This window comes from Lutra lutra, chromosome 7, assembly GCF_902655055.1.
Source record: "Lutra lutra chromosome 7, mLutLut1.2, whole genome shotgun sequence".
In the NCBI taxonomy this organism is placed as follows: Eukaryota; Metazoa; Chordata; class Mammalia; order Carnivora; family Mustelidae; genus Lutra; species Lutra lutra.
The window spans coordinates 62,968,078-62,992,986 of NC_062284.1; the positions used below are offsets into that span (position 1 = coordinate 62,968,078).

The following is a 24,909-nucleotide window of genomic DNA, read 5'->3' on the forward strand; positions in this document are numbered from 1 at the left end:
CTTCATCCTTGGTCCTTACTCCTACAGGCCAGAATCCAGGAAAGAATATAGAGGTGGAGTAAATTGATGTAGCAGGGCTGTATGTGGGAGATTATGAAGGGATAAGCGTAAATAAGTAGTATTTATTGCACTGAGAGGGAATGCAAATGGAGGGGTGGATGGGGTCTTGGTTCCTTCTCCCCTCTATAATTGATGAAGCAACTTGTTATAAGGCCAGTGTCAGTGCCATCTTAAGTATGAATGGTTCTTGAGCTGTATCTGTGCTGGGGGACAAATGAAGAAAAGAGCTGCCCCCCAAAACCCACCCACATACCATCTCGGTGCTTCAGACTGGCAGGTGGTAGCTTTTTGCCATGGCTGCGGGCGTAGTCCTGAAGATTCGGGGCGCTGGAGGAGCCGCCCAGCACTGTGGTGCTGAACAGCCCTGTACACTGTGAGCCTGCAAGGCCGGGAGTGCATTAGTAGCCACACAAAGCTGCAATTACCACAAGAAGTACACATAACTTCACATGCCAACATGAAGACACACACACATAGTCACTCAGAGCCACCCATATGTGGCCACTACGCATAACCACAAACAGATTTCACTACTGTCCATAGCTACACTGGGATCATAGCTACATGTAGATCTGCTGAAGATCTACTTGGTAGATACAAGAGGTCACTACAAATACAGGGTTAGTCATATTAGGGGAGTCAAAGTTACTGAAAGGGGTAGACTGTGCTCTCCAGGTACAACTTGGGAATACGAAAAGAATAGGTAGATCTCTCTAGATTTAATTCAGTGCTCCTTAACCTGGATATAGAGTTTCAAGAAGCCAGAGTTATAGTCCCTTATAGACTTAAAAGGAAAGAACTTTGATTGAAACTAGAGACTAGGTGTTGAGCACTCAGCTCAAATTCCAAATTCAACTAAGTTCCAATTCCTCCTAAGTCCTTCCATTCCCTTCCTTCTATCTCTCTTCAGGCCTTTTTCACTTTTCTCAAGAAAAGAAGTATGTATGAGACTCACTGAATTTTTAAAGCTGGAAGGGACTCAAAGATCATCTAGTACAGTCTCCTCATTTTAGAGGTAAAGAAACTGAGATTCAAAAGGGATCTCATTTGCTCAAGTTCATACAGTTTCCCAGAAGCTAAACTAGATTGGAATCCAGGTCTCCTGATTCTGAAGATCAATTGTGTTCAGTCAGAAAAGAAACAACTATTTTTTCATCAAGAAGAAAGAAGTGAAGACAGACACAAATTGAAGACATGTAAAGAGTCATGTGATTACATGGAGGGCATGCCTACTATGTGCTGAGGGCCCTATTAAGGAGGAGCACCTGGTAAATAGGAACAATAAAAAAAGCCATGTTTTTTCTACTCTCAAAAGTTATAAGCCTTATAAGCCCTTTGCTCAAAGCCTATACATTAAGTTCAAAGAAAGCAAAGTGAGCTATACTGCCAATCAGAGGAGTAAATAAAACTTTAAAAATCTCTAAAGCGGGGGCGCCTGGGTGGCTCAGTGGGTTAAGCCGCTGCCTTCGGCTCAGGTCATGATCTCAGGGTCCTGGGATCGAGTCCCGCATCGGGCTCTCTGCTCGACAGGGAGCCTGCTTCCCTCTCTCTCTCTCTCTCTCTCTCTCCGCCTGCCTGCCTCTCTGTCTGCTTGTGATCTCTCTCTGTCAAAATAAATAATAATAAATAAAATCTTTAAAAAAAAAAAAAATCTCTAAAGCGGGGCGCCTGGGTGGCTCAGTGGGTTAAGCCGCTGCCTTCGGCTCAGGTCATGATCTCAGAGTCCTGGGATCAAGCCCCGTATCGGGCTCTCTGCTCAGCAGGGAGCCTGCTTCCTCCTCTTCTCTCTGCCTGCCTCTCTGCCTGCTTGTGATCTCTCTGTCAAATAAATAAATAAATAAATCTTTAAAAAAAAAAAATCTCTAAAGCAAATAAACTAGTCAATGCTCCAAATATGACTGAGAACAGGGTTGGGACTCTATACTCCTCTCTTCTACTCTAGGTCATGAGGACAGAGTGGAAGAGGCGAGACTGATACCCAAGTTTATGGGATTTGGCCCTCTACTTCCAAATCCATCTTAGCCAAGAACCTGGGTGTGGCTTGGGAACTTAACATAGCAGAGATGGTCAGAATGGAAAGAAGGTCAAATTCCTTTGAGCCCACAAGGGGCAGGTCATGGTTTCAGGGGTCTTAGCATTTCAAGGCCACCATAGAAATCAAGAAAACTTCGATGGCTAATAATCTGGAATTCAAGATTGCTGCTCTATGCGGCAACTTTTTCTACCTTTCATATGTAAATTGGCTCTAGAATGGGGTTCCAGAGAGTAATAAAGACTGTTAAATACGTCTACTTTTCTTCAGAGAAGCTGAAACTAACTGGCTTTATCTCAGACCACCAGAGCTTTGTTCTACATTTACTTCCTTCACTAAATAATTTTCTGGTGCAGTCCTGCCAATCCTGCCCTGTCCAGGCCTAGGATCATCTCAGACAGTAGTGTCTACCTTACCACCACCTCTGTCAACCAGCACCACGTTCATACTTCGGTCTCGTTCTTTCTTTTTTTTTTTTTTTTTTAATATTTTATTTATTTGACAGAGAGAGATCACAAGTAGGCAGAGAGGCAGGCAGAGAGAGAGAGGGGGAAGCAGGCTCCCTGCTGAGCAGAGAGCCCGATGCGGGGCTCGATTCCAGAACCCTGAGATCATGACCTGAGCCGAAGGCAGAGGCTTTAACCCACTGAGCCACCCAGGCGCCCCTTCGGTCTCGTTCTTGACAGCATTCCTACTTAACTGGACCAGACACAACTATCCTCATTTTCAGCTTACCTGAAACCAATTCTTTACTGAAACTTCTGGGAAGAGAAGTCCATGTCACAGATCTATATATTTGTCATTTATTTTTCATGCCCCAATCCATCTACCTCATTTCAGGGATCCAGAAGGCAACCTACTCCCATAAAATTAGCCAGAAAAGTTACAAAAACCTTTTTCCCCCCTGCTGGTCCAAAAGCTAACCATTTTGCAGCCAGGAAATTGGGTGTCAAGGACAAAAGTAACAGAAAAATGAAAGGAGATAAAGAATAATAGGACAAGATAGAAGCCAGAGGACCAAGTCCAGACCCCACACAATTGTCTCAAACTGCCAGTTCTACTTACTGGCTCACAAGGCCCTGTATTCAAAGATAGCCCCTCCCAAGGACCACTCCCCACTCCCAAAGAATACAATACCCTCTGAGGCTTGGTCCTTCCTGCAGTCTGTGTTCTTAGGAAAGGTTGAATGATGTTCTCCACCCCTCTCCAGGAATCAAAAAAATCAAGAGACATTCCCTCAAAGTCCTGAGAGAAGCCTCTGCCACTACACCAGTCTCAGATATGTCCCTCAAATTTCAGGAAGGAAGGAAAAAAAAAAATTACAGAATTAGGAGAGGATGAAGGAGAGGGCATGGAGGTAGGAGGGGCCAGAGCAGGGATATAATAAACATAGGTCTCAGAGGAAGACATGGCACAAGAACTCCAAATGAGGAACAGGACACTTATGAGGAGGTAACAAGTACCTCTATAGTTTTGTCTCTGATAACTCTGAAGTTTCAGAGTCTACATGGTCCCTTAAGGTCTGGGATAGACCGGGAGGACAGATAAGGAGTGAGAGGGGAAGCCAGAAAAATGCCCTTGAGCCAGAGAAATGGGGGTGGGTGTAAAAAACCAAAAGACAAACACCTTCCTGGAAATGGAAACAATCACCTGGGATCAAAGTTCACACCTAAACATGGCTTCTCCCAATTCATCCTCCCTAGCCCCACCCAACAATTCCATTGACTAGATGACCCCAACACCCTCGACTAAGGTTTCCCACAATAGAACCTTTTAGAACAGACAGACACCCTTTCTCAACTACAGTTGAAATGCTGGAAAACCATACCTAGGCCACTCTGCTTCATCTCTGTTGGTGGCCGTGCAGACGAAAAGAGCCGATAGCCACCAGGCCTCGAAGATGAAGTCTCAGAAAGCACCTGGAGAAAAAGGACTCTATATTATCATTTTGCCACTTCAACCAAGACGTCTAAAACCCAGGTCCCGAATTCCTGCCCCTATAAAGCCAAGCAATGTCAGAAAGTCTGGATGAACCAAAGGTTTTTTAATGGGGAGAAAGAATGGAAAGGGAATGTAGAGCATACTTTGCAGACGGAACTGTCCAGGGAATCCTATATACCAGATAGCACTTGTATTTCCAAGATGCCTGTCCCCACAGCCCTTCTATCCCAAATCTGAGAAATGATTATTCAACCATTCTCAGTTGTCAGCAGAGAAGGGTCCCCTAATCTTATGTATCCCTCCACAGGACTCAGAAAGTCAATCACAATAAATGAGCTGTGATAAGAAGGAAAGTCTGGCTACCTTCTCCTCTTTCCATGGGACAGTTGTGGTTATGGCAACCACACTTGGTTTATTATCTGTATCAGGAAACCCTCCCTTCCATGTCTGGAGACATTTTTAAAAAGGCTACAAAGGGCCTAATCACACGAAACACAACACACACATACCCCACCACCCCCAGATAGTGTTCTGAATTCCTAGGTCCCAAAAGGCAAAGACAGAGGTAGGAAAGGAAGATGAAGTAGGGGGAGGACACCTGTGTGCAGGATGCCAGGTGAGTGGTGGACACAGCCCGGGGCTGTAGGCCGATGACTGGGGAAGGCCTGGGGAGGTCTCCTGACCTCCTGCGGCGCCGTCCCCGCAAGGGGATCAGGTCCAGGTTCCCCGTGCACTGCATGTTCATGACCTGCAATCAGACCGGGTGGAAAGCCGGTCACAGCTCCTTTAACTCCCAGGCTCCCAAAAGCCCCAGGGCCCATTGGGCAGAGCTAGTTCTAAGTCTGGAGAGGATGATCACCTAGGGTACAGCTGCTATGAAGGCACAGATTCTGTATTCTAAAACTGTCCAAAAATTTGAAGTGACGAGAGGAGAAGGGATGGATGGAGGAAGGTTATAGTTGATAAGGATAAGAACAGCAATGCCTATACCTATAGAATAAGAAAAGGAAATATTAATATTAAAAGGCTGTGTGACCAAGGAGTAGAGAGAAGATTTTCTTGCAAAGCTGAGGAGCATGTCTTGGGCAACCACCATCCTGGATGAGCCATAGTAGAAGCAACACAAGGAACTAAGACGAAGAAATGTGATTACAACAGGAAGCTTTCTGTAGGCTTGAAAGAACAAACGCCAACTCACCAAGTCTGAGAGATGATACACAGAGAGCTCTGCTTTGCCTGTCTCTTGACTCATTAAACCAGAAGAAGAAAAAGGGTTAAGCACAACAGTGCCAGAGAGACTGGCTGACCACGTGAATGGGGAAGACACTGAGATGTGGAGAAGCAGTTTACTGATGGAAGATTACACATCATTCTTGTCCACTTGATTGATCCACGTTAGTCTGTAGGGGACTAGTGTACTGCGGATACTAAGTTAACTTACACCTCAAAGAGAAAACAATGCCTACCCCTCCTAAAGAAGCTCCAAGTATTCATAACATCAAACCTACAGTAAAATAATGAGGAAGAAAAGAATAAACAGACTGTAGTTTGTCTTCTTAGCTTTCTCCAAAATCTGAACTGTATACCTCTGGCTGAACCTATATAAGCTAGTTACAGATTCTTCTGAGATATTCCTAAAATGAAAGACCAATTCCTTTAAGACAGAGAGCTGGTACAGAGCCAAGTGAATAGATTTATCTGTCAAAGCAGGACCCCAATCAGACAAAGTTCCTGAGACAGGGATAAATCATGGGGTCAAAAAGAGTGTCACTGAGTCAAAGAGGGTAAAAAAATCTTTCCAAGAAAAAAGACCTGAACAAAAATATCAGCAGAGTTAGCTGGACACAATGTGACATTGCAATAGTTCCTCCTTCTAGGCTACAGAACTAGAACTAAGCCTTAGAGACAGACACCAAAAACAGTGGACATAGGTCCAGGCCGATAACCATCCTCATCAGAACAGAGGGAAGACAAAGAGCCCTTCAGACTTGCTTCCCTTTCTGGGATAAAAGGATGATATTAAAGTGTCATGTAATTGCTCCTATCTGAGCTATAATTTTACCCAAGGCAACAAAGAGATGGAGAGAGCCTGGTCTTTAATAGCTATTGATTTATTATTATAGTTACTGTTTACTGAGCATCTATATGGTAGATATTGCTTGTGTTTCATAGATGAAAAACTGAAGCTTGGAGAAGTTACCTGTCCAAGGTCACACAGCTTATAAGTATCAGACTGGGAGTTCAGCCCAGAGTTCATGCTGTTTCTACTATATTTCTTTTTAAAGAACAGCATTTTCACATTCATCCAGAGGCCTCCTCCTCAATTTCACCGTTAAAATCCTAATCTCAAGTACCAGTCACTAGCATCTCTTTAATCTCAGAAGTAGCAGCCAGCTTAAGGAGCTTTACTGGGAGACCAGCTGTGAAAGAGAAATGAAGTAAAACATGTCTACCAGGGACAGGAGGACTCTGCTTAAGGTCCCAAGAATCCCCCAAGGGCATTCAGAGGATTCATGGATATTGCCCTATGAGCAATTCCACCACTTCTTTCTCTCAAGCCCCTCCCATTACCTCCATGGAGCCGGCTTTTCGGTTACGAATGAGGGGTGATCTCCTTGGGAGCCCAGGGCCTTCAGGGGGCTGGGGTGAAGTCTGCAATGCCCGGTCTGGTTCATCCGACGCCTTCCCTGGGCACAAGTTCTCCATGCTGCCTTGGTCTGTTTTCATCTCTTCATTCTACCCAAAAACAGGAACAGATCGGAAAGGTGTTTATGGCCTCTAGCCTCCTAATCCCAGACTCCCCAATCCTTTTACTTCCTTACACTGTTTCCAAGTTTCCCATCATTTGGTTCCTAAGTCCTCTAATTTGAAATCCCAGCACTTGGACCCACCTCAGAAGAAGCTGGACGGAATCCACAGCCAGTTGGGGCACTGCCTTCTTCCTCAACACCTTTCACTCCAGGGCTGAAGTGTAGCTCCACATGGAACCGCTCCTCTGATAAGGGATCCTATGGGGCATCAACAGATGAAGGGGCAGTGGGAAAAGTTGGATATGGTGGTGGAAGACCAAGCAGGGGCAAAAAAAGGAACTCAGAGGATACATCCTCCCAGGGATGAGGTTTCAATGTCTTACTCATTCTGGGGCTGATCTATTATATCTTCCCCTTAACTATAGTCTAGTGTTAAAGGATCCTCATTCCCTCACCTCCACTATTTGAGATCCACCACCCCACATGACTTTCTAACCCCCAGTTCCACAACTCTTTCCATCCATCTCCCATAGTCATTCAGCTTTGCTACAGTACATACAATAGCACACTTAATACATACATACAACATACACATTCATACAATACCACACTTATCTTTGTGGAGCCAGATTAAAAAAGGTGTTAATGTTTGAGAGAAAAAGACTCATTATAACATCAACCCAAATTCTATACCCTCCCTAATGCAGAGTTATGCTCTATGTTATCTCTCTGGCTCAACACTCAACATCCCCAAACCCTTTATCTGTTCCAGTAGGAACCTCCAGGTTCCTCTCTGTGACATGCTGTGCTTCCGTATCACATCTCGCTGAATTCTACAAATTATAAGGATGTGAAAGTTTCTTTCTAAAATGGGAAGGAGGAGAAAGAGGGGGCACCCTCCTCACCCCACCCTGTTAGCTCCTCACCCGTGTGTTGTCCTCATAAAGCATAATGACAATCTGGGTCATATAGTTGAGCTCTGAGATGGCACTGAGATAAGCCAAAGCTCTCTGCCATTGTGCATCCTGGGTCTCCTACAGAACACAAGAAGAGGAAAACTAATGCCCAAGGACAAGGGAGTTAAGGAAGGGGCAGGGAGACAAAGAGAATACAGAAAGCTTGCAGTAAAAGAGAAACATGAGGAGAGTAAAAAAATGCTGGAAAAAGCGTTCATAGATTGGAGGAGAAAAGATCCTTACATCAAGAAGACCCCCATAACGGAAGACACTGAGTAGCGAGTGGACATGGCTTTCACTGGTGAAATAGAGACGTGTTCGAACATGGCGGCCTGGGGAGAGCACCCCTCGGGAGTACCTGAGATAAGAGCTAAGTCATTCACACCATCACATAATCCTCTTCCCACCCTTCCACAAACTCCTTCCTCCCATCTCAAATACTTCTCTCCTTTCCACCCCAGGATCTCTTCTATTCTTGGTTCCTTCCCCAAGCTGTCCCAACCTGTATTCCCCCAAGGGCTCCCTGACACACCCCTCCCTCCATCCAGCACCCCTCCCAGCCCTCCCTCACAGGGGATGCAGCTTGTTGACAGACTCATCCTCGTGGGTTCTCTGCAGGTCAAGTAGTATCTTCCGCAACAGTGGAAGACAGAAGCCCACAGCAATTTCCAGTTTCTCCTCCCGACTGATCCCGTATTCCTAGGGGCCACAGGCCGGGAATAAGTACCTCAGTGAATCTTGTTTCCCTCTTGCCTCATATTCTTAGGCCCAAGATGATGTTTTTCTTCACCTCAGGTCTAGGGTTTCTTTCATATCCACCACATTCCCCCTCTCCAGGTTTCTCCTCAGCTAGCCTCTTGGACTTACTCAGAGCCAGAGCAAAGCTTGAGAATTACAGCAACTCAGCTTATTCTTTAAGTTTCTTTCCCCTGGGCCCCGCACCATCCCTCCTTTCTGCTTTTCTCCCCTTCCTTTCCCAGTGCCCATACCCCTAGGCTAGGAGACACACCTGGGGAATGACCACATCAGCCAATGCCTTAGAGAGACGGAGCAACTCTGCTGTGCCTTGAAGTCCCAGACTCCCATTGTGCTGCACATCATACTTCACACAGTCATAGATGTCAGGGATCTTACTGATATCATAGCGGCCACTCTTCTGTCGAAAGTCACGCTCCAGTTTGCTCCAACGCTGTAGCATGAGCTCTAGCGTCTCGCTGTGGTAGAGTTGCAGGTCTGGAAGGAAGATGGACAGTCAGAATGAACTGAACATTTTATCTCTTAACAAAAGACCCTGGGAGCCTGGGTGGCTCAATCAGTTGAGCATCTGCCTTTGGCTCAGATCATGATCCCAGGGTTCTGGGACTGAGCCCCACTTCGGGCTCCCCACTCAGTGGGGAGTCTGCTTCTCCCTCTCCTTGCTTGTGCCCTCTATATCTCTCTGTGTCCCAAATAAATAAAATCTTAAAAAAAAAAAAAAGACCCTAAAAAATCTGCAGTAGAATCAGAGGGATGAGACTGCCTTGTCTCAGACATTTAGGAGAGGACACAGGAATGCCTGAGGAACCCATCCACACCTGAAACCTTGAAGGGAAGATAGTACTATTAATACCCACCTACAGATTTGGGGTCCTGCATCCGTTCCCGGATCTGGTGAGTGAGGTTTTCAATCAGGGCAAATACCTGATCACAGACCTTCACAGGATTCTGGATGACAGCCATGGAGTTGAGGAGGGAAGTGCTTCCAGTAGGAGCCAGCTATGGGGAACAGGGAGATGAAAAGCAAGATACGCTCTGTATAAACTGGTATAAATTGACCAGAATCCTGTGAGGTTATTACAGGAACTACCCGCAAGTAAGATCCATTTTGTAGGTTCACTCTAATGAAGATTCCTAGGCTACAGGGCATACTATCAGTTCTAGGACGAGGGGACTGCTCTAACATATAGTCATCTAAGAAGGGTTGAGGGCAAAAGTCTTAGAATCCAGAGGAAATCAAATAGACCTAGGCGCTCTTTTTTTTTTTTCTTTTTAAGAGAGGAAGAGAGAGGGTTGGGGAGGGACAGAGAGAGAGAATCTTAAGCAGGCTCCATGGCTCTATGTCCAGCACATGTGCCCCCTACCCAAGTGTATTTCAGAACCCCCAGTAAAAGTCAGGGTACCTGGTGGCTCAGTTGGTTGAGCATCTGACTCCTGGTTCTGGCTTGATTCACAGTCAAGTTGTAGTGATGAGATTAAGCCCCACATTGGGCTCTGCACTGGGCATGGAACCTGCATGGGATTCTCTCTCCCTTTCCCTCCCTCCACTCATGCACTCCTGCTCTCTCCCCCCACCTTTCTTTCTCTCAAATAAATGATATCTTTAAAAATATATATATAAATAATTTTTTTAAGATTTTATTTATTTATTTGACAGACAGAGATCACAAGTAGGCAGAGAGGCAGGCAGGGAGAGAGAGGAGGAAGCAGGCTCCCCGCCAAGCAGAGAGCCCAATGTGGGGCTTGATCCCAGGACCCTGGGATCATGACCCAAGCTGAAGGCAGAGGCTTTAACCCACTGAGCCACCCAGGAGCCCCATATATATAAATAATTTTTAAAATACACATAGAAAATACTTGGGAGGGGCACCTGGGTGGCTCAGTCAGTTAAGTTTCCTACTCTGGAATTCAGCTCAGGTCATGATCTCAGAGTTGTGAGACTGAGCCCGACATGAGGCCCTGCATGGAACATGGAGTCTGTTTGAGATTCTTCCTCTGCTCTCCCTCGGCCCCACCCCTGAACCCTGCTTGTGTGAGCTCTCTTTCTCTCAAGAAGATAGAAAGAAAGAGAAAGAAAGAAAGAAAGAAAGAAAGAAAGAAAGAAAGAAAGAAAGAAAGGAAGAAATGAATTACGAATGGAAGGAAAGGGGCGCCTGGGTGGCTCAGTGGGTTGAGCCTCTGCCTTTGGCTCAGGTCATGGTCTCAGGGTCCTGGGATCGAGTCCCGCATCGGGCTCTCTGCTCAGCGGGGAGCCTGCTTCCTCCTCTCTCTCTGCCTGCCTCTCTGCCTGCTTGTGATCTCTGTCTGTCAAATAAATAAATACAATCTTTAAAAAAAAAAATGGAAGGAAAGAAGGAAGGAAGAAAGGGAAGTGCTGGGGAATAAAGATTAAACCAAAACCCTTCAAAATCCCCACAGAATGTTTCATGATTGGGTAACAGAGATAACAAAATCTTATTCCTCTTAACAAAATGCTAGCTTGACCTAGAGCAAAGGCCCTGCCTCAGAGTGAGGTTCCAGCTCAAGCTTTCAGGACAGTAATAGTCAATGAAGAACGGGGAAGGGAAAAGAGGCTTGTGGGTAGAATGTACACATTCAACCCAGGTCCTTTTTGCTAGCAAAAAAGAAGCAAGGGAGATTTAGCTTTTTGAGTTTGACATTGAGCAATGGATTGGAACATAAGAGAGCAAGGTCCTGCCCTTATCAAGACTTGCTCAGAGAAAAACACAAAAGATGACATTCTCCAGTCAATGTGCACAGCTATTAGCTCACTGAAGAACCTATCAGAAATGGTTACGTGATACTCTGAATATACTTAATGCCACTGAAGTGTATGCTTAAAAATGATCCTAGTGGGGGGGCGCCTGGGTGGCTCAGTGGGTTAAGCCGCTGCCTTCGGCTCAGGTCATGATCTCGGAGTCCTAGGATCGAGCCCCGCGTCGGGCTCTCTGCTCAGCGGGGAGCCTGCTTCCTCCTCTCTCTCTGCCTGCCTCTCTGCCTGCTTGTGATCTCTCTGTCAAGTAAATAAATAAAATCTTTAAAAAAAAAAAAAATGATCCTAGTGGGGAGCAGCCCACTGGCTCAAAGAGCATGCAACTCTTGATCTTGAGGTTGTGATTTCAAGCCCCATGTTAAGTGTAAAGAGTACTTAAAAAAAAAAAATTTAAAAAGAATCGTTTAAGAAAATGATTCAAGTGGTACTACAATTAAAAAAAGGTATTTTCTTGGGGCACCTGGGTGGCTCAGTGGGTTAAAACCTCTGCCTTCGGCTCAGGTCATGATCCCAGGATCCTGGGATCAAGCCCCGCATTGAGCTCTCTGCTCAGCGGGGAGTCTGTTTCCTCCTCTCTCTCTGCCTGCCTCTCTGCCTATTTGTGATCTGTCAAATAAATATATAAAATCTTAAAAAAAAAAAAAAGGGTATTTTCTTTAAAAAAAGAACTCATCAGAAATGAGATACCAGTAGTAGGATGGCATAAAATTACTGTCTGGCACGTGATCTCTAGTCAATCATGGCTGGATACATAGAAAAAAGATGACACTGGGTAATGGCACCCACTGTGATTAATACTATGAGGCAATGCACTATAGTGGCTAACAGCCTGGGCTCTCAGGTTAGACTCCTTGGGTTCATACTAGCTGGGTGACCTTGGAAAGGTTTCTTCAATTCTTCTGAGCCTAAGTTTTCTCATCTGTAAAATGGGAGAAAAGTAGTACAAGTCCACAGTTCTTATGGTGGATTAAATATAGTCATTAATTCTTTGTTACCTTCCCTTGCCTAGAATCTGCACAGGCCCTGTGACTGCTTGCAGCCAATAAACAACGACAACAGAACCACAAAGTTACATTATATTAATTAATTCTGGGCCTACACTTTTTAAAAAGAGTTTGGAAGGGGCCCCTGGCTGGCTCAGTTGGTGGAGCATGCAGCTCTTTGATTTCGAGGCTGTGAGTTCAAGCCCATTTGGTGTAGAGGTTACTTAAAAATAAAGTATTTTTTGAAATTTATTTGAGAGAGAGAGAGCATGAGCAGGAGGGGCATGTGGAGAGGGAGAGAAAATCTCAAGCAGACTCCCTAGTGAGGGTGGCTTGATGTGGGGCTCGATCTCACAAACATGAGATCACAACCTTAAAAATAGGGGCACCAGAATGCCTGGGTGGCTCAGTGGGTTAAGCCTCTGCCTTCAGCTCAGATCATGATCTCAGGGTCATGGGATCAAGCCCCACATTGGGTTCTTTGCTCACCAGAGAGCCTGCTTCCTTCCCCCTCTGCCTGCCTCTCTGTCTACTTGTGATCTCTGTCTGTCAAATAAATAAATAAAATCTTAAAAAAAAAATACGGGCACCTGGGTGGCACAGTCAGTTAAGCATCTGACTCTTGGTTCTGGCTGGGTCATGATCTCAGGGTTGAGCCCCACATTCAGCACAGAGTCTACTTAAAAAACTCTTTCTCCCTCTCCCTCTGCCCCTCCCTCCAAATATGTGCATGTGTGCTCAAATAAATAAATACAATTTAAAAAATAAAATTAAAAAAATAAAATCCTTAAAAAAAAAACCAGCTTGGAAGCTTCTGCTTCTTCGGTGTCCTAGGGATGCCTGGGTGGTTCAGTCGGTTAAGCATCTGCCTTTGGCTCAGGGCATGATTCCAAGGTCCTAGGATTGAGTCCCACATCAGGCTCCTTGTGCAGCGAGGAGCCTACTTAGTCCTCTGCCTGCTGCTTCCCCTGCTTGTGCTCTCTCTCTGACAAATTAGTAAAATCTTTTTTTTTAAAGATCTTTTCTTTTTTTCTTTGACAGAGAGAGACAGTGAAAGAGGGAACACAAGCAGGGGGAGTGGGAGAGGGAGAAGAGGCTTCCTGCTGAGCAGGGAGCCCAATGCAGGGGCTTGATCCCCTATAGGGACTATAGGGACTATAGGGAGAGCAAGGAGGAGGAGAAGACTATAGGGAGAACAAGAAGACAAAGTCCAGCCATCTTAGCAACCCAGTCGAGCCTTCAGATGGTTTCAGCCCCAAAACCTGGCCAGTAGCAGGGCAATTTTAGGGGACACCCCAGTCAAGACCAGCTGAGCCCAGGATTATGAGTAAGATAATAGAATGGATATTATTTTAAGTCACTGAGTTTGGGATAGTTTTTTATGCATCAATAAACAACTGAAACATTATTTCATTCAGAAACCTTGTGACCTGCTGAGTTTTGGAACTGAGAATTTTCAAACTTTAGGAAATTAATACAGTACATATGCCACATATTATATAATACTTCCAATAGGGCTTAGGGCATAACTAAACACATTTATATTTCTGCAGCACAATATATGACTATTTACACTAAACAAAATAAACAGGAATTAGACATAGTCTTATCATGTCAGGTTTTGCTACCAAATAAATCTTGGTGCCCAATCCTTTTTTTTGTTTCTGAAATTATAGATAAGAGATTATAGACCTATACTTACCTCAAAGGGTAAGGATTAAAGGAGATAATGTACGGAAAGCAGTGCCTACCATTATTGATCACTACTACTTAGAATTCTAGGAATTTGGGATGGGGGTAGGTTGGGCACAAAAATAGGGAGAGCCTGACCTGATCGTAGTCCTCAGGACCAAAAGGTGCATCCTGCTGCAAAATATGGTGCAGTCGAGCCTTCACCCGATGCTGGCAGCTGCTCAAGGAATCACCATCGCTGTCTAGGAGCCCATTCATGTTGGCACTCTTCACCATTTGTACCAAAATGGGTGTTAGCTCTCCTTCTAGAGCCAGAAGGCCCTGGAGAGGAAGCATGCCATCTATTAGTTTTCCTTCCAGTCTACTTCATCTAGGCCTAGAAGGCCTAGATCCCAGAGATCAAATGGGAGCTGGCTTGGAGAGGAGGAGTATAGGTCAAGGGGCCTATCCCCACTAATTATTCTCAGCTTATTCTCAGTAGTATAGAATGTGTTAGACACAAGCAGAAACTTCTCTGAGACAGCACATAAACATCCTAACATTTTCCAACTAGATCTCCAAACTCTTGTTTTCTCTACCTAATGGAAGCTGGGACTGTGGGAGAACTGTTAAGTGTTCACCTTGGCAAAGGCAGCAGCAGTCATCTGGACACGGCCCTCATCAGAGGCATAGATCTTGAGATCATGGCGGAAAGTGCTATGGAGACGAAGTAGCCCACAACCGGGGAAGCCAGCATAGTCACCTGAGGGTAAAGGGGAGGAACAGGAATGGACTGCTGTAAATACCCACATAGAAGAAAGAATGCTCTTTCCCCCATTAACTTCCCCATTGCCTCTAAATGTTCATTCCATCAACTTATTCTCTAACCATCTTACCCAGGCCCCGCTATTTACCCCCAAAATACTCACCCTGTCCTCCAGGGTACATGCAGCGAAAAGCTCGCCCCAGCTCCTCAGCCTGAACACGGCCATCAGGAGTCAGTTCTCCCCCCCACTTCAGTACCAGCAGTAGAGATGGGGCCAGGGCCTCCTGCTGTGGGTCTGCAGGAATAAGGGGCAAAGAATAGGTCTCATCTAAAGAAAATAGTGGAGATGTCTAAATGTCAGGACTTCTGAGAAGCCCAGAAAGGTGATTTGAGGTAGAAGTTCATCTAAAGGTTTAAGAATAAGAGGAGACTTGAATGGTAATGGGAAGGGGGTATTATATCTTACCTTGCCCCTCATTAGTAGCTTTTACTCCATGAGGATAGTAGGTCAACTGCACCTTCCGGTTGATCCCAGAGAAATGACCATACCTGTAGGATAAACTCACAGTTTACTTTGTACCCCAGCACCCAGTTCTCACTGTCATTGGCTCCCCTTTCCTATTCCCTTTCTCACATCTCCAGGACAGACTTCAGCTGCTCTAGTTTCCCAGTCTTCTCCTCGATCTCACCACCTGGTTCTTTCTCCAGTTCAGCCAGTAACAGCCTTGTGATATCCAGCACCTCCTAGAGGAAATAACAGGACATCCATGCCGGAGCCCAAGTCCTGGCAAGTTACCCTTTCATCCTGGCCTCTCATTGAGGCACCCAATCCTATTTTCTCTATCTTTTCTGTAGCACTGCTCCTCCCAGCTAGAGTCACCACATTACCTGTAGCTGCTCAGGCCGCTTCAGCTTTAATTTACCCGTCTTGTAGCCACCATGTTTTTCAAATAGACTGAAAAATCTGAAGAAATAAGGAAAAGCTTCAGTATGGGGTGAGACAGTTAAAACCTTGGGGAGCTGCCCCATCCCCATCTCCTTCACAAGAATGCATCTGTCTAAATTAGGACATTCTTCCTACCTTGGATGTGTCACCTCCATCTTCATTTTCTGTTTGGGGGTACGATCCCCATGACGGATAATTGCAATGACACAACGAAGTTCCATCCTAAGATAAGGAATGTTGTTAGAGCCTCTCCTCCAACCCACTCCACGCCAACTCCCATCATTTCATCTTATTTGACATGTCAAAGAACAGAGGAAAAACTATCTTGAGATTAGGCATATAGGAAAGGTCAAGGAAAATGCCTGGAAGACACCCAGGCTCCACTAGTCAGATGGTACAGTGTCAGAAAGTAACCACTGGTTTGACTCAGGTGCCTTAAGTAAGTTACTCCAGATTTTATACTTTTGCTCACATAGTGCCAGATGTGGTAGGGACAATGGGAATGTCCTCAGCCTCTGTGGGGATGGACCATGGGATCTGGAACTGTGGAGCAAGCTCCCGCATGATGGTGTTCCTAGAAGGAGAAACATGAAGAACTGCATGAATGAACTAGCACCACACATGTGAATAAAGCTCACAAAAACTAGCAAGTTATAGAAGAATACATTATATAAAGTCTAAAAACATGCCCCCCAAACTCCCTGTAGATGTAGTAAAGTATTAACAAATGCATGGGAATGACAGGGGCAGTTTGTTTGGTTTGTTTGGTTAAGTTTCTGACACTTGGTTTCGGCTCAGGTCATGATCTCATGGGTCTTGAGACTGAGCCTCCATTAGGCTCTGTGCTTACTGGGGAGTCTGCTTGAGATTCTCTCCCTCTGTCCCTTTCCCCGCTTTCTCTCTCACACACTCTCGCTTTCTCTAAAATAAATAAATCTTTAAAAAAAAAATGCATGGGAATGACAAACACCAAATTAAGGATTGTGGTTATATCTGGGTGGGAGGGAAAGGGATGTAACTAGCAAGAGGAAGGTATGGGCCTCAACTATATTCTTTTTTTTTTTAAGATCTATTTATTTAGGGGTGCCTGGGTGGCTCAGTTGTTAGGCGGCTGCCTTTGGCACAGGTCGTGATCCTGGTGTCCTGGGATCAAGCCCCACACCGGGCTCCCTACTTGGCAGGAAGCCTGCTTCTCCCTTCTCTCCCACCCCCACTGCTTGTGTTCCCTCTCTCACTGTGTCTCTCTCTATCAAACAAAATAAGATAAAATCTTAAAAAAGAAAAAGATCTATTTATTTATTTTAGAGACAAAGAATGTAACAGGGGGAGGGGTACAGGGAGAGGGAGAATCCTTAAGCAGACTCCCCACAGAGCGTGGAGCCCAAAACAGGGCTCGATCCCAGGACCCTGAGATCATGACCTGAGCAGAAATCAAGAGTCAGCCACTTAACCAACTGAGCCACCCAGGTACCCCAATTCTTAATATTCTATTTCTAAAGCTTGACAGTGAACACATGAATACTCACTATATTCATCATTCTTTCCACATTTTTAAATAACATGTGGTAAATTTTTTTAAAAAAAAGTTTCAAAACAGTATTACAGTATGATCACATTTAGTACAATAAATATAGTTTGCTTATATATGGGAGAAGACGACACATTGGTATGTATAAAATTGTTAACAGTTTTAACTGGGGAGTGTGACGTTAGGAAGGCAAGAAGGTAAGGAGCCCTTTTCCTGTTTTCCTTTCTCACTCAAAAGTCCTTTTTACAATATTTAAAATAAAACAAAAGCTTTCTAACTCTCTTCTCTAAGCCCATTCTGCCCGGTCCAGACCACTGTGCCCCTTACCCCAGAATCTTGGCACAGTCATCATAGTATTTCATTGAATTCTTGACAAAACTGAAGCCATTGACATCACACACAAAGGAGTGACCATTGGCACGAAGAAGGTCAAAACCACAAACTGTTTGCTGCAGTGGAAAGAGGCAAGATGAAAACAAGAGAGCCACTCTTTCTTCCCAGACCCCTGCTCCTGTCTCGTGCCCTCATTCCACAGCACCACCCACCATGGGCCTTCCTCCACCTTAAAAGCTACGCAGACTTTCCTGGCCACCAGCTTTTCCATGGCAGTCAGCATGACTGGATATCGAATCTCTTTCCCTTCACTGTCTCGCTCGACCTTCCCATCCAGAGCTGGAGATTTTCTGGCTTCAGCATGGGCATAATCAGGCCCCACTGTATATACCTGCAGGTACATAGCATCACTGAGTATGCCCACCGCTCATCCTGCATATGAGAAGATAATATGAGGACTAGGTCTGAAAACTAGTTTCAGAGTAAAAACAAAAATAAAAAACTCTGAGTACAAAGAACAAGGAGACCAACATTTTTCTCACTGAGTCCCACCAAAATATATTTATGAAGGTTTTTCTTTGGGCCTCCAGATCTATTACCTAGTCCTCATTAAGAAATAACTTACCAACATTATACCATTTTCCACACTACCCTTGCCCTTGTTCTGATAGTAACATGTAAAGGTCCACTTCTCTCACTATCTTCACCCGAATACAAAAGCAAATCACATTCATGCTTTATTTTCTATGACTCTCTCCATACACCTCTACTTGCTTCCCAAGCACCCCATCCCACCCAAACATTTATGACTTCTTAAATCCCTATATCCACCATAACCTTGACATCTGTGCCATCTGTTGGCATAAACTCCTCATAGATGTATGATCCTGTCTTTCGGACACTGCTCTCAGGAGAGTAAACGCTGCTTCGGCTGCCAATCTTCAGGAAGAAAAGGAAGAAAAAAGTGTTGCCTCCACATTGTCCTCACATCCTCCAGCTTCCCTCCCCACAACCACATTCTTGTCCTTCTACCTATCTGACTTCCCCAATGCTCAAATGTCTCCCATACCTTACGGAAGAGGCGCTGACTTCCTCCTCCAGCTGAACTGGGGTAGTAGATGTAAACATTATGGTCCTCTGCACTCACTGGCTTCTCCACAAAGGGCTTAGGGAAGACAGCTCCATTTACCTCTACCTGGTCTTCACCTTCTATCAGGTTGCATTCTGAAAGACAGGTATGTGGTCATCTCCAGGGTTGAGAATTGTAGAATACTTCCAACTCCCATTTCTCTGAGTTTTAATCTCCATAACCCCCCAATTTCTATGACCATATGTTAGTAATAGGTACGGCAATATTTATGTGGCATATAAATATAGTAGTACCTACATAAGAGGTCCAAGGCTCTGTTAAAGGACCCATAGCTCTAACTCTACACATAACCCAATAACCAAAGGCTCACTGAGATAAGTAGTATATGGAGACGTCTAGAGGATGGACAACCGGGGTAAGTCATAGAACGCAAGGCAGGGCAGGACTGGACAAAGCCACGTACTCACCCTCAGGCCGGGCAGGGTCCCGGTTGAGCACAGCATACCGAGGCAGATCAATGCCTTCCTCCTGCAGGATCCGGTAAACCTCCCTCCTGTTGCCCCCAAATAAATTAGCTGGGAGAGGTGGGCAATCGTGACCAAGGGAAGTGGCTAGGGATTTCATTTGCTGAGGAACTGGTAGATATCAGGGTAGAGAACTCAAGAGGGCATGATACAAAAATTAGGCATGTTTGTTTGACTCTGCCCCTCCCAGAGAGGGCTCTCTAAACGGATATGATCTCAGGGCCAACCATCCCACCAATCAACAGAAAGCTATACCTATCCTGGATGTAATACTGCATAGCCAGGTCATTGATAAGAAAGGGGTTTCGAAGCTTGGAGTAAGCAACAGCTTTGTCCAGAGGAAATCCTGGGATAGACAAAGGAAATAGATCAAAGAAAAAATGTGAAGGAGAGTGAGAAAAGATCAAGAGAAATAGATGTATTACAAGTTAAAGTTCCCACTAAGCTCCTCCACCCATCCAACCAAATACTTGTCCTTCTGCCCAACTTCCCAAGTCTAGAATATCCATCAGGAAAAAGTGAAAAAGATAGTATTTTTAGGGTCCTTCCAGAGACACAGTTCAGTCAGAGACCCTCAGAGACTTAGATTCTGAGCTTCACATGAGACCTTTAAACCACCTCCAGCAACTCTTCCATGATTATTGGGAAAGCAAACCTCTCTGCACTGTTCTCCAGTATGTCAGGAAGAGCTGACGACCTCTGTACTATTTGACAGTAATTTCCCAGTCCACCATTCCCAACTCTATTCCCTCCCATTTTCCTTCACAGACTCCAACCTTTGGAGTGGAAAGAGATGAGGCAGTGGCAAGATGGCCAGTTTTCCACAGGTTCATTGAGGATCACATCTTCTCCCAGTATGATAACAGTTAGGTAGTCAAACCTGCAGAGTCGTTCTAGGATTTGGGTCATTGGCTTGGACTTGGATTTCTTGGTCATGGCGCAGATGCCAACAATGATCTGAGGTTCAGGAGGCTATAGAGAAGAAGTATTGTCAGGAACTTAAGAACTTTCCACTGAGACCATCCCTATTAAGGAACCCCGTCTCATCTCCTCTGGGCACAGAGTTCCTTGCCAGGACTTTGGACCTATGGGGTAAATGTTGTCTCCTAACTCGGTCTAGAATGGCGTACATGTAGGGATTCCTACTGCCTAAAGAACAGGAGTCTTTCCATGGTAGGAAATGCGTGCTCAGGCAAAAGAGCCAGAGAACCAATAACAGTGATACAACAGGATGAGAGCATAATGGCAGGGGATTCAAAGAGAGGTAATCTAACCAATTTCTACTGCCTCTCCACTTAATCGGGATAAGGCCTGTTTATAACGGGAAACCTATGCATCTCAAGAGAGCAGAGAAGTGTCTCCAACCAATGGAATCTCAACTCTCTATGAAAAGGGTCCCAACACCAAGTTACATTATTTTCCTTAGTCTTACCACTTCATCCTCCTCATCCTCAAGGAGCTCGCTGTCACTCTCTTCTGTCCTCATGCCTATTCCACGGGTGCCCAGGCCCTCATCTCCAGCTCCCAGGAAGAAGTGGGCTGTGGCACTCTCGCCCTCATTGGCCGGCAGTGACCACATCCCCGCCAGAGCACCCACTCATCCCGCTCTGCAATGGAGGGTATCCCATTAGCTCAGAATCCAAACACCATTACAGTGGTGGGAATGGGGCATGTGGAGTGATAAAGAGGGAACCACAAGGAGACTAGGGGAAACGAAACAAAACTATGATAGGAAGGAGAAACAGGGGGGTGCCTAGGTGGCTCAGTGGGTTAAGCCTCTGCCTTTGTCTCAGGTCATGATCTCAGGGTCCTGGGAACGAGCCCTGCATTGGGCTCTGTGTTCAGCAAGGAGTCTGCTTCCCCCCTCTCTCTGCCTATTTGTGATCTCTCTCTGTCAAATAAATAAATAAAATCTTTAAAAAAAAAAAAAAAAAGGAAGGAGCAACAGGAAAGGAGGCACATGAGTTATGACTTGACAGGCTATGACTTGACATGACTAAAAATGCCTAAGAGAAAAGGAAGGTTTTCCTTTTCCCAACCATGAGACTGGTGAGAGAATAAGCAGGTTAACCCTTACAGTGCTGGCATGTCCCCGATTCCGCCAGCAGGAAACAGCATTAACTCCAGCAGCAAATGGAAAAGGCAGTTCCTCATTGAAGGCTACTGTTGATTCCTACCAGAAGAAAAGATTAGAGTGACATTTCCCATTTTGGATTCATTCCAAAATGTTCCTATCCCTTTACCATCTCCCCACAGTAGTGTTGAACTCAGCAATTTAATTAAAGGGCAGAGGGAATGTGAGAGCTCAACTGCTTTTGACCTTAAGCCCCATCTTCATTCCTACCAAGGATTAACTCAAAAAAGATTTATTGAGGGAACCCTATGTCCTTAGCATTATATCAGAACATTAAAATCCTCTATAACCTCTGTCCCTCCCTCACATGTTCTACTTTAAAAGACAAATGCCCAAGTCCAGAAAAATCTGCCAAGGAAAGAGGTCTAGTGCTAACTGGGAGGTTGAGGATACAGGCATCCATACAATAGCCTCTACCCATTATTAGACCGAAACATCAGTTTTCTCTCTACCATGTCCTGGTACTACAGACCCAAGTCTGTTCTAGGCCAACGTCCCTTACACCAGAAGCTCTAATAGGATAAAATTTTGTCTAGAGCCATTATCAATAAGAATATTTTAAGACTTACACTTGAGTTAGAATAATCTGGTAGCTCCACTTCTCCATATACACACCTACCACAGTTGTTCTTAACTAATTGTGATTATGTTGGTCAGGGGACATTTGACTGGAAGCATTTTTGGTTGTCACAACTGTTGCTATTGACATCTAATTAGTAGAGGCCAAGGATGCTGCTTAACAGTTTAAAATGCATAGGATATTCCCCCACACCAAGGAATTATCCAGTCCAAAATGTTAGTAGTATCGAGGCTGAGAATTTCTGCAGTAAAAAACTCTTCCACATAACAAGACATGGGCAAAGATGTTCATAACCTTACTGCTGGTAACAGGAAGAACTGAAAACTCAGAGGTCACAAGTAGAATGGATAAATACAGTGTAGTAATACAAATGATAACAGCAATTTTTAAAACAGCAGTTTTTAAAAATGAATCAAAGCTGTAATAATATGGACAATTTCCAAATGCAAACTGCAGAAATACACATGCAGTACAATTCAGTTTGCCTAAGTAAAAAATATTACATAAATTTATGACTGTATACATAATTAGTAAAAGCCTAAAAATATGGACTGTAAAGAAAGACATTAAAGTCATGGTAATGGTTACCTCTGAGAGGGGAAAATGAAGTGAGAAGGATCTGAGTGGAACTTTACAAATTTATCTGTAATGTTTACTTCAATTTTTTGAAATATGTCAAAAAATCTAAGGCAAATACACAAAAGGTTAACATTTGTTAATACTAACTTGCAGGGATAAGTATATGCTGCTTTTTTCCAAAAATATAATTGAGTCACCCAGCAGCAATTTTTCACATTCTCTAAAAGTTCTCAGAAATACTAACCAATGACTCTAGTGAAAGCCACAAACACGGTAAGTAAATGGATTTCATCTTATGGACTTTTTAAATAGTCTTCAACAATTACTTTGTATTTTTATTTTAAATCCTTCCATTGCAAGTGGGATTTGCAGCTTTGATTAGAAAGTTAGAGCTAACCTTTATGCAGACCTTGACCTTTCTAGTCTTTACCATCTGCTTAACTCTACTACTCAACTACAATGTGCTCCTTCGACTTAGACTTAACATTTCCAGTACTCGGGAGGCTGGGTGGCTGTCAGTGAAGCATTTGCTTTCAGCTCAGGTCATGATCCCAGAATTCTGGGATCAAGCCCTATGTCATGATCCCAGGGTCTGGGATTGAGTCCCACGTAGGGATCCCTGCTCTGTGGGGAATCATCTTCTCCCTCTCCCTCTCCCAGCTTATGCTCTCTCACTCACTGTCTCAAGTAAACAAATAAAATCTTAAAAGAAACACCACCACCGCCACATTTCCAGTTGTCTATTGCAGGTCTTACACATACACTTCCCTCTCCTGATTAATACGCTATTTCCTTGAACTCCTTTTTAGTGACCTGACCCAACTTCCATGATCTGTGGCACTCCCAAGGTACCTGTACAGTTTAAGCAAGCTGAATTTTTTTGCACCCTTTATCCTTTATCTGAACCAGGGGTTTTCCCTCATGTCTAAGAGTCCTAATCCTTCACTCTTTTTTCCCATTAAGTCCTTCCTGGTTTTCTACTGAATGTATAGAGTCATTTTCCTGAAATTCTATTATAACTTTAAAATGGGGTTGGGCGGGGTGGAGTGTAATAGAATGGGAGTCTGTTCACAAGCATGGGGCTAAAGAGAAATGGAAAGGCCTAAATTCATAATTAACAAAGCAAAGATAGAAGCCTGACAGAAATAGCTATGATATAAGCCAGGATTTATTTAGATGTACCTCTGAAAGGCTGGGATTTGATGTGGTATTCCAAGAGCTATTCCCGTTTTCTGGGCCCTTCTCCCCATCCCCCTCTCCTTCAGTACTTTGTTGCGAAACAAAAGAAAACTTCAAGCTCTACAAAAGGGCTAAAGGGCAGTCTAATGCCCGCCTGAATCAATGCAAATAGACGTAAAAAAAAGGGAGGGTCAGAGGTGGGGAGAAGGTAGGTAGGTGAGGAGAAAGGGTGAGGCAGATTAGGGTCAGAAGTGGGGAGAAGGTAGGTAGGTAGGGAGAAAGGGTGAGGCAGATGGGTAATCTCAGAAAAACGGATGTTAAATCAGATCTAAGAGGGCAGAAGAGAGGGTAAACTGTCTAACTTCTTTATCCCTTAGAATTCGGGGTTGTTTGCAGGAGTTCTCTAATTTCCTTAATCAACATGCACTTAATACAGGGCACCATTAGTGCTAAAGGGGGAAACATTAATACACAGTTCAGGCAGAATATTTCCAACAAGGTAAAACTCCTCGGCCTACCAACACGATCTTCTTCCCACCTAAATTCCCTCTAGATGCAATGCTTACTCCTTCATACATACCCATATTCTGACACTGATGAACTGTGCCGATGCCCCTGTTCTATCAACCCAACCATACTTCTCTCTTCCCATTTGCTAAAAGTGACTCTCCATTGACCCCCCTCCAACCACTCACAACACTGCTGCCCCTCCCCCACCACTGACCAACTAATCCAATTAATAATCCAACTAATCCTCTCACTCAGTCATTCTCCAGCGTTAAGCAGCTCTCGAAACCCGCAGAGTCGTCACTACACTTGGTAACATATTTATATCGAACCCTCAATGATTCCCCACAAAGAATGCCTACGATCCGTTCCGTCCTCACACTAGCTCTCTCCAGGGTCCCCTCTTCTCTGCAACAACCCCTTCCTCTAGCGATCCTCTCCCGCGTCGACTCCATTCCACCCTTCCTCATGCAGACCTCCCCACCCTGACCCGCTCCCTTGCTGCCTCCGCTCCTCACTCAGGACTCCCTCTTCCTCCCGCAAATCCTCAAACCCCGCTCTTCTCTCGCTGACCCCCTCCGGTGTCTCTCCTCACACAGCTCCCGGTCACGAATACCGCCCTCCGATGCGACTCCACCAGCCTTCGCCCGCCCCCGCCTTACTCTCCCTACGCTGACATTGAGGCCTCTCCGCCCGGCCTCTTTCCGAAGCTGCCCCCAGCGGGTACTAAACACTGCCCACAGCACCAACCGAGCCCACTTTACCCAGCCCACCCCCTCAGATACCGCCTCCAGCCCCCAGCCACTCCCCCACCGCCCCCG

General features: G+C 44.9%; 1 protein-coding gene across 21 annotated transcripts in view; it reads right to left on the minus strand.

The window, feature by feature from the left end:
- The window catches only part of PPIP5K1 (diphosphoinositol pentakisphosphate kinase 1), a 47,668-nt gene that overhangs the window by 22,713 nt on the left and 46 nt on the right, over positions 1-24,909 (minus strand). For 5 of the 21 annotated variants that reach the window (XM_047735734.1, XM_047735730.1, XM_047735729.1 and 2 more), the window contains exons 2-28: positions 21,187-21,282; positions 20,542-20,716; positions 19,886-20,081; positions 19,365-19,455; positions 19,053-19,138; positions 18,565-18,719; positions 18,333-18,434; positions 17,725-17,886; positions 17,490-17,611; positions 16,107-16,208; positions 15,770-15,856; positions 15,577-15,652; positions 15,323-15,432; positions 15,155-15,237; positions 14,852-14,983; positions 14,564-14,685; positions 14,082-14,264; positions 9,353-9,494; positions 8,749-8,972; positions 8,311-8,438; positions 7,983-8,097; positions 7,710-7,817; positions 6,925-7,041; positions 6,605-6,769; positions 4,632-4,781; positions 3,921-4,011; positions 314-439 (exon numbers count right to left, since the gene is read on the minus strand). In XM_047735734.1, the coding sequence (XP_047591690.1) occupies positions 314-439; positions 3,921-4,011; positions 4,632-4,781; positions 6,605-6,769; positions 6,925-7,041; positions 7,710-7,817; positions 7,983-8,097; positions 8,311-8,438; positions 8,749-8,972; positions 9,353-9,494; positions 14,082-14,264; positions 14,564-14,685; positions 14,852-14,983; positions 15,155-15,237; positions 15,323-15,432; positions 15,577-15,652; positions 15,770-15,856; positions 16,107-16,208; positions 17,490-17,611; positions 17,725-17,886; positions 18,333-18,434; positions 18,565-18,719; positions 19,053-19,138; positions 19,365-19,455; positions 19,886-20,081; positions 20,542-20,688 (3,322 nt within the window). In that variant the 5' untranslated portion in view covers positions 20,689-20,716; positions 21,187-21,282. Of the gene's footprint in view, positions 1-313; positions 440-3,920; positions 4,012-4,631; positions 4,782-6,604; positions 6,770-6,924; positions 7,042-7,709; positions 7,818-7,982; positions 8,098-8,310; positions 8,439-8,748; positions 8,973-9,352; positions 9,495-14,081; positions 14,265-14,563; positions 14,686-14,851; positions 14,984-15,154; positions 15,238-15,322; positions 15,433-15,576; positions 15,653-15,769; positions 15,857-16,106; positions 16,209-17,489; positions 17,612-17,724; positions 17,928-18,332; positions 18,438-18,564; positions 18,720-19,052; positions 19,139-19,364; positions 19,456-19,885; positions 20,082-20,541; positions 20,717-21,186; positions 21,283-24,661; positions 24,791-24,909 lie in introns of those variants that run through there. The other 16 variants (XM_047735740.1, XM_047735733.1, XM_047735741.1 and 13 more) reach the window with 9 other exon arrangements.